The sequence below is a fragment of the Xyrauchen texanus genome, chromosome 12 (genome assembly GCF_025860055.1).
Source record: "Xyrauchen texanus isolate HMW12.3.18 chromosome 12, RBS_HiC_50CHRs, whole genome shotgun sequence".
NCBI lineage: Eukaryota > Metazoa > Chordata > Actinopteri > Cypriniformes > Catostomidae > Xyrauchen > Xyrauchen texanus.
In genome coordinates, this window is record NC_068287.1 from 28,495,038 (window position 1) to 28,504,289 (window position 9,252).

General features: G+C 37.9%; 1 protein-coding gene across 1 annotated transcript; it reads left to right on the forward strand.

The window, feature by feature from the left end:
• Nucleotides 1-524: 524 nt before the first annotated feature.
• On the forward strand, nucleotides 525-8,051 carry LOC127653279 (ADP-ribosylation factor-like protein 6-interacting protein 1). Its single transcript, XM_052139920.1, has 6 exons — nucleotides 525-682; nucleotides 1,575-1,708; nucleotides 2,919-3,038; nucleotides 5,220-5,337; nucleotides 5,603-5,687; nucleotides 7,887-8,051. The coding sequence occupies exons 1-6, from the start codon at nucleotides 647-649 to the stop codon at nucleotides 8,003-8,005; spliced, it is 612 nt and encodes a 203-aa protein (XP_051995880.1). The 5' UTR covers nucleotides 525-646; the 3' UTR covers nucleotides 8,006-8,051.
• Nucleotides 8,052-9,252: the final 1,201 nt, after the last annotated feature.

The window sequence follows — 9,252 nt, forward strand, 5'->3', positions numbered from 1 at the left end:
TTTGTCTGGTGGTTATACTGGTGAAACAGCTAATATGTTTTGGCCCCATTCAATTCCATTATGAGTGCCTCACTGTAACCCAGATTTTTGCACTTTTTATTGTTTGTTTTGAGGGAGGAACAAGTCTATAAGTTTTGTGCCCATCAATACTATGCTACAACTCCTTTCAATTGAGCTAAACTTGTATTGAACCTGGAATATTCCTTTAAACCAGAGTTAAGCATTTTGTTTATGAGCATGATTTATGCATCACATTGAGTTGAATGCATGATTTTCTGCTTTCAAATTTGAATAGTCCAAATAGCTGAAGCAAAGTCTGTTTAATTTCTCTGTATGATGTAACATAATAATAATGAGTATGCACACTTGTGATCAAGTGGTCCCTAAAAGTCACCCCATCTGTTTGAACAAATCTGGAACATCAATCAATGTTTAATTATTTGTCGTCAATATGTAATCAATCCCTCAATGTTTCCCCCATTGTTTTTGACGTCAACTACATTTCCCATGAACCACTGCATTGAGTTTCAAATAAATACATCCTGAACATAACGGACATCTACAGACCGCCGCAGCGGAGGAGGGACGTGTTCATTTAACCGTGCTTTCTCAAAGGCATAAATCCTGAATAACTCCAGCCTAAACCATGTCTGAGGGCGACAACAAAAGCGCAAATCTGTTGGTAAGTAGCCTATTAGCATTGCTTTCACACTTGTTCCTCTTATGTCGAAGTATATTTTCAATCAGACCGAGTGTGTGCATGAAATGGGCTCATTTTCTTTATGCTACACAATCGTGTGCTGCTCTTGACCACATTTTAAAAAGACATGGTATCGATACATGTAGATTGAGCGGTCTATTATTTGTAAATAATAATGGTGTATACGGCTAATAACGATTCGTAAACACAGCACCGAAATTAATTGGGTGAAAAGGCATGTTAGCATGCTAACTGCTAACGTTACGGATTACTCTCAAATGGTTGTCTTCTGTTTTCCCAGCGCATAACTTGCATCTTCGTGTTTAGATTTTTAGATATTAAAGCTTTGATAAATACTTGAACTTGCAAAATAGCTCCAGCTTTGCTGGAGGTCAACGTGGTAAAACAGCCTTCGAAAATAATGTTTATAACACACTCTTTTATGCGTCTTTTGATTTGATAGATCTCAAAAAAATTATACGTTAAACTACAAAGAGCTCTGATGTTTTATGCATTTTAAAATCTAAATTACGTTATTATCTCACCCGTGTCCCTGATAAAGGAAGTGCCTGAGCTGGCCTACTGGTTAGCAGTTATACAAGATTTCGCAGAAAATCATATCAGCAGAAGATATCAGTCTTAAAATCATGTGTTCTCTAGTTTTCTCTCCCTTTTACATTATAAATATTTAACTAGTGTGTGTGTATATATATCAACTACCATTTCGTTTCAGCATCGATTTAAAATTCCCGTCAATCCAGTTGGATGTGCCCATCCTAAGACTTCATGACACTCCTTTATATAATGCAATGGCATCTGTCGAAACAGAATTCATTGTTCTTATTGTGTCATTGACTGTGAAACGTTAATGTAGGCTCAAGAAACAAGTCAGCTGGAAGAACACTTGCAAGCATGGGGAGAGGTCATCCTGGCTGGAGATAAGTTTCTGAGGTGGGACAGGCCATGGTACCCTGGAGTATTAGTGGGTGCCACCACAATCCTCTTCACGTGAGTCTGTAGTTCATTATTGCAGATTATCTTTATCATAATTTTCTTGCCTTTTTCCCCACACAGATTTGAGGTAATTACACAACACAAATTCTTATTTTCCAGTGACACACACTCAATGAGCACTTTATTAGGTTCACCTGAACATCTACTTATTTATGCAATTATCTAATCAGTCAGTTGTGTGGCATTAGTGCATAACTTGCAGATACTGCTCAGGAGCTTCAGTTTATGTTCACATCAACCATCAGAATGGGGAAAAATGCATTTCCTTATGGGTTGGTTTGAGTATTTCTGTTTCTGCTGATCTCCTAGTATTTTCACACACAACACTCTGTAGTGTTTACTCAGAATGGTGCCAAAAACATCCAGTGAGTGGCAGTTCTGATTAAAACGCCTTGTTGATAAGAGTTGACAACAGAGAATGGCCAGACAGGTTTGAGCTGACAGAAAGACTACGGTAACTCTGATAACCACTCTACAATTGTAGTGAGCAGAAAAGCACTTCAATGAAATGCACAACATGTCAAACCTTGTGGCAAATGGGCTGAAGACCATGTCAGGTGCTTTATTAGGACCACAGAGTTCCTAAATATGTGCTCAGTGAGATGTATTTTAACCTTATAATTTAGGCTAATCTATTTAGCATGTTATCACTTTGTTTCTTACATAATCTATAGGAAACCTTTAATCTAAAATTGCTAAACAAGTTAAACTGTGCCACTAGCATCTCCAAACAAATTGCAAAAATTATTGTTTGCAAGCATGTTTCAGGAACACTCCCTGTGTCTTCCATTTTTCAAACAAACAGATAGTTCCAGATTAAATGTTTTTTAACGCCAATGTTGCTGTGTCCGGCAGGATGCTTCAATAACCATTTGAACCATCGAGTAATTTTGTAAATAACTTTTTGGGGAAAGCAACCCACAAATTACATCCTTAATTTTGTCTCTGCATATTAACCTGGAATATGAGATATCGAATTTTAACATTTCTTATGGCTGAAGTGTGCAATGTTTAAAAGTATTACTTGATGTTTGAGTGAAGTTTTAAAGTAAAGAGAACAAATTCAACCCACCCCCATTCATTTTCAGGAATAGCCAGTAAATCATGCATCAAGTAACCATAAATCACTCCATTGTGATGTTATTTGTTGACCGTACACATTATCAGATGAATGTAAGAGTGTTTTGTCTTCTGTTTTTGGCAGGCTGGTCTACTACTTGGACCCTTCTGTGCTTACTGGTTTATCCTGCATTGTAATGATACTGTGTCTGGCTGATTACCTGGTGCCCACTCTTGCCCCCCGTGTCTTTGGTTCCAACAAATGGTGGGTGAAAGGAAAAGGCATTTCATAAGATACTGTTGTTGAAAGCAGGGCCTAAAGTGATAGTTCACCCCAAAATGAAACTTCATCATTTTCTCATCCTCATGTTGTTCCAAACCTATATAACTGACTTTCTTCTGTGGAACACAAAATGAGATGTTCGCTTCAGTCAGTATTCACTTTCAGTGGTTTTTTTTTTGAGAAGGGACTGCTTGTGCGTTTAACATTGAGTGGCACTTTTGCCTTCAGAAGTCTTCCTCTCACAGTCTAATGAATTTCAACCCGTGTGATCCCCTTACATAGAACATGCATTGGTATTTGCACAGCATGCACATTCTTGCCCTTTCTGGTTTTGTTTTAGTCTGTCTTCCCCGGCAATTTCCGTTGCTCTATTTTTGGATCCAGAGTCTTGAGTGACATGTTGCAGTTGCTGCTGTGTGTCCAGTGTCAGGCACAGTGCTGGTTTGACTCAGCAGATATCTGCTGTTCTGATCCAGGCTATACTCTGCAGAGACACTGCAACACCAAGAGTTCTTGCTACGGACCTCCTATTTTGCAGAGCAAGTCTAGATCAGAGCTGGGTGTTTATTTTAGAGTCTGGCAGTGTCCTGTGGACTTTAGGCTTAACCTTAAATATGGTCAGAAATAAAATGCAGTGCCTAAGCACAGATGGATGCAGATTGCCTCTGCAAATGTAGACTGGGTCAATTTAAATATAATTGTTTCAGTGCATTTCTTGTGCATAAGTATTGTTAAATATTTTGTTAACATTCATTATGTTTGCATGGTGTATTACACAGATTTAATACACAAAACATTACATAAGAATATGTGCCAAAGTGAGTGAAAACTGGAGACTGGAAAATGAAAACAGGTTTACAGTGAGAATCAGGGGGCACTTCAGCATCCAGGTAAAAGGTGGATAGAATGTGTGGTCAGAGGTTTAAATTTAGTCATTTTAAAATGGCATTAAAGGCTCATCCAATCAGTTCAGAGTCGTAACTATCCATTTTATAATTCTGAGTTTATTATAGGGATTTCACCCCAGGTTATGGTTTTTTAACCCTGCTTTTAACATTTCAAACTTGTAATTTTTTAACAATTCGTCCAATAATTGTTTGACCCAGCACTAGGGTTTAAGAATGTACAGTGTGAAACCTCAGAACATTAATACCCAGGATTGATTATTAACCCAGTGTAAAATATGAAAGGTGTGAAACATGAGACAAGATAACCCAGGTTTTCATTTACCCAGAGTTAAGGATGACCATTGGTTAACAATTTCAAGTGAGAAAAGCACTTAATCTGAAAATATTTTTGTATAATGACATGACAGCCAAACTGTATAATTTCATAGATGTGCTACTTTCATTTTTCCTGTATTACTTTTTTTTTCTTCTACTTTTTTTTTTATAATTTAAGCGTTACGCAATTTTAGCTTATACACACACACTTTGAGAACATTGGTGCAGATGGAGGGTCTCCCTGAGTATTTCGTCATCTGATAGGGAGAATTCCATGGGAACAGGGAACAGGGCACCGTACCGGCACTTATACGAGCATATTATATGGGCTGCCCTGTGACTGTGTACAATGGTTGACTGGCAAAAAGGATCTGACTGCAACCTAAATGGAGGTGACCGTTGTGAAAGCATCACTTACCAATTAGCTACATAAGGGAAACAATCTCGCTTTAAAAACAGGAGACTTCTGAGACATCGATGTGATATCCATTTAATGCCGCATGGTTTTTAATTAATATTGAAATCGTAATATAGCCTTCCGTGATTACTGAATCCATATCATCTGCATTCAGCACTTAAGCCAACGCTGTATGAGCAAGCCACGCCCTCTAGCGGTCTGGACGGCATTATCCATAATACAGAAATTAAGAGGTTTTTGTTCCTTTGGTTAAAATGGACGGCGTATAGTGTTTTTATCGGTATCTGCTACAAATGTTCTAATTTGTGCATTCCTTATTTATTTAACTGATTAATATCTGTGCAATAAGCAGTATAATATACTGTCAACTGATCATAATCGCAGAATAACTCCTGACAAGTTTATGCAGTACCCCGCAACTTATTTTGCAATAATGATTAGCTGAATGTACATTTATTCCTTGCATATAGAGCATAAAGGCAATGTTAAACATGTTTTCTGTGTTTTATTGTCCCTGCACAGGACCACAGAACAGCAGCAGCGTTTCCATGAGATTTGTGGGAACCTTGTAAAGACCCAGCGCCGTGTGCTCGGCTGGTGGAAACGTCTGTTTGCCCTGAAGGAAGAAAAGCCTAAAATGGTACATGGCAACTATATTTCACACATTTCATGACATGAACAACACCTTCATTGTTGCACATCTGAGCAACTCACAAGTGACTCATAAGTTGTTTTCCAACTGCCATTTCGGACCACTGTGTTTGCTTTCTTATCACAGTTACTCAGCAGTTGGAGCAAACAAAAATGAGCCCCGCCCTTGTCTTTCCATTACATCATGTAACTTCTGCAAAAATATGCAAACACCATATGCCTCTATGTAACACGTTTGTTTTACTTCTCTACAGTATTTCCTCTCTGTGATCAGCAGTCTTGTGGCTGTGGCCTGGATTGGACAACAAGTCCACAACCTTTTCCTCACCTACCTGATTGGTATGTACACTGTTTATCTGGGCTAAAGGTTTACTGAGTTAAGCAAACTTGTAACATCATGAAAAAAAAAATTCCCTTTCTGAATGGCCCCCGGGGATTACATATAACATTAGGCAATACACTGTTAAAACATTGCAAATCTATGTTGATTTTAAAATCTCAGTCTGGTTCCTGAAAGTTACCTTTCAGGCAGGGTCTACTGCATATCATATTTTGTAAGAAGTTTTGTCTGTAAAGGTTTCTTTTAACCAGGTCAACATAAAATATCAGGTATTGTTTATTTATGTGCAACTTCTATTTATTTGAAAATGCTCAACTGAATGGCTGTAGGAGTCACAGTCATGGAACAATTTGCTGTATCAAGCACATGGTTGTGATTCTCAACATAGATGATTAAATCTGTACCATCTATCACATGAAACACATTTACTGTGTCAAGTGTGCTAATGGTAGTGTGCAACCTGACTAGGCGACTCAAAGAGGCCATTGTATTTAGGTCATGAAATATGCTACCACTACTTTCCTGTGCACAAGATTGTGTTTGTAGGAATTGAGTGCTTGTCTTCTCTACTTTAAGGAAACACTTTTTCAAAGGTTGGTGTCAGGTGTAAAATAGTGGCCAAAAATAATGGCACCCTTGGTAATAATGAGCAAAGAAGGCTGTGAAAAAATTTATCCTTTTGATCTTTCATTCAAATAATTCACAAAAATCTAACCTTTTAATTGAAAGAGGGGAAATATCTCATTAATAAAAAAAATAATTTCTCAAACGCGTTGGCCACAATTATTGGCACCTCTAGAAATTCTAAGAATATAGTTCTGATGTGTGGCAAAAGGTCATCGAGCTTCACAAAATGGGAAGTGGCTATAAGAAAATAGCGAAAACATTGAAAATGCCCATTTCCACCATCAGGGCAATAATTAAGAAGTTCCAATCAACGGGAGATGTTAAGAATTGGCCTGGAAAAGGACGTGTGTCTATATTGTCTCCATGCACTGTGAGGATGATTAGTTCAAGTGGCCAAAGAATCTCCAAGGATCACAGCTGGAGAATTGCAGAAATTAGTTGGCTTTTGGGGTCAAAGTCTACTGTACAATTTAAAAAAAAAAAATCAGACATCACCTACATCACAAGTCGTTTGGGGAGGTTTTAAAGAAGAAAAGCCTCCGTTCTCATCCAACAACAAACTCAAGCATCTTCAGTTTGCCAGACACTACTGGAACTTCAAATGTGATCGGGTTCTATGGTCAGATGAAACAAAAAACAAGAGCTTTTTCGCAGCAAACAAAAGAGATGTGTTTGGCGTACACAGAGATTAAGTTCCCAATGCCCACGGATAAATGTGGTGCTGCATCTTGAATGTTGTGGGGCTGTTTTTCTGCCAGAGGTCCTAGACATCTTGTTCGGATACATGGCATTATAGTTAAAAAATCTAAACCTGACTGCCTCTGCCAGAAAACGTACAATGGGCCCTGGTTGGATTTTCCAGCAGGACAATGATACAAAACAAACATCAAAATCAACACACAAATGGTTCATTGACCACAACTCAAGGTTCTGCCATGACCATCCCAGTCCCCTTACCTGAACCCCATAGAAAATAAGTGGGGTGAACTGAAGAGGAGAGTCCACCAACATAGACTCAGATCCCTTGCCAGGTGTTTTCCAACCTCATTGGCATTACAAGACTCAGAACTGCTATCTTGGCAAAGGGAGGTTGCAAAAAGTATTGAATAAAAGGGGGCCAATAATTATGGAGAAAAATATTTAATAATGAGATAATTCCCCTGTTTCAATTGTTTTATTTTTGGCCACTTCAGTACATTTGTCATTTAGATCACTTGGAGGTTGTGTAAAGGCACAACAATCCAAAGTCAGTGATCTTGATCTTACTGTCACCAGATTGTAAAATGGCAATGTTTCTCCACTGTGCCAGACTGCCAACCCAGTATTGGCAGAGTATTATAATTTCTTTAAGGCACTTTTTGCCTATTGAAATGTCCAATGGCACAATTCACATAATATAACCCTTCAAAAGACTACACTTTATTGTAAAACTCTGAAGCATTTGTGCCACGTATGAGCAGCTGAACTGGGTAGACTTAACTTTTTCAAACTTTTGCAATGTACTGAGCCCTTTAATTAGTAATTAGACAAGAACTGATTAATTGTCTGTTCGTTTCTCTTGTATTTCACAGTGAGCTTCCTTCTGCTTCTGCCTGGACTAAACCAACATGGCATCATTACCAAATATGCTGGCATGGTAAAACGAGAGATCAACAAGCTTCTCAAACAGAAGGAGAAGAAGAATGAGTAAAAGAAAAAGCTTTGAAATGCAAGTCAAAAGTAAAGGTTTAAACAATTACACCATTAATCATCTCCCCCTGCTTATCAGCAGTCAACCTGAAGACCAACTCAAAGCTCCTGCAGTAACTGATTGCGGATAAAGTGAAAATAGCCTATAACTGGCTTAAATGTTTGCAGATATCACTTCACATAATTTTGTTTTGGTTTTTAAATTTCAGTTTAAATGATGCGTTTTCCATCTTTTAACACCATGATTGGCAGAAGCATTTTTTCCAACACTGATGCATTCAGTTCAGCGGCCTTGCATCCTTGTATTTGCATGTCATTGTAAATGTGTCAAGTCTGTGCATTTAAAGACTGATTTATTGCTTGCAGTCCATTTTTTGCAGTCCAAGACAGCAAGGCAACTACTGAGCTGAACTAATAAACTACATTTATTTTAATCAATCAGGCACAGAACACATTATGAGAAGTCCAAATGTAGCCTGTTTTTCCTCTGGACGGCTTGGAAACATGTATTTGCACACTGTTCTGAAAATTGCACTGGAAAAACAGAAGCAACTGGAGTGAGAAGCTTGTTTGTGTAGGGGAACTTGGACCCATACTGCTGTACTAGTGCTGTGTAGACTTCATAGCTCTAGCAACTTCCCAATCCAACACCTGTTGTTGAGCTGTAAATATACATGTTCATTTTCTCTCCTTGTATTTCATTGTTTTCACTGGCTTGTCTTAAGTTTGTCTTTTCTGTGTCCTTTAAACCGTCATTTTATCTTTTGTGTTTGTTCACAACAATAAACTATTATTCAAACCTAATTTTGGTCGCTGCTGTGTTTATTATACAATGGCAAGAAAAAAATGTGTGAACCATTTGGAATTATTGGAATTTATGTATAAAGATTGATATCTGTATTAAGATATCAATCTATTAATTTGAAAATAAAAATGAGGATAAACCAATTGATAAATGACAAATATTTAAATGTTTAATTCACATTGAAAAATGTGATTGTGCATTAATTAATTGTGTATTTAATGTTTAAAATGCACTTAAATATAACAGCACGTTAATAAGTCATTTTTAAAAGTGTTACTGGTCCAGCTCGACCCGTTCCGAGCAGGATTCGAACCAGTGTCTCTGGTATGGGAGGCAGGCACGCTAATGAGGAGACCGAAGTCAAGTTTTTCTAGCGAGGTCACTGGTGACCACCTTTGGAATGCTCTTGGGAGGCTAATGTGCATGTGCATTCTGGAGGAGTT

Excerpts from the sequence above, each read along its gene's own strand:
- LOC127653279 (XM_052139920.1), top strand. The coding sequence starts at position 647 with ATGTCTGAGGGCGACAACAAAAGCGCAAATCTGTTG. Across the intron at positions 683-1,574 it reads ACAAAAGCGCAAATCTGTTG|GCTCAAGAAACAAGTCAGCT; the intron begins GTAAGTAGCCTA and ends ACGTTAATGTAG. Across the intron at positions 5,338-5,602 it reads AGGAAGAAAAGCCTAAAATG|TATTTCCTCTCTGTGATCAG; the intron begins GTACATGGCAAC and ends ACTTCTCTACAG.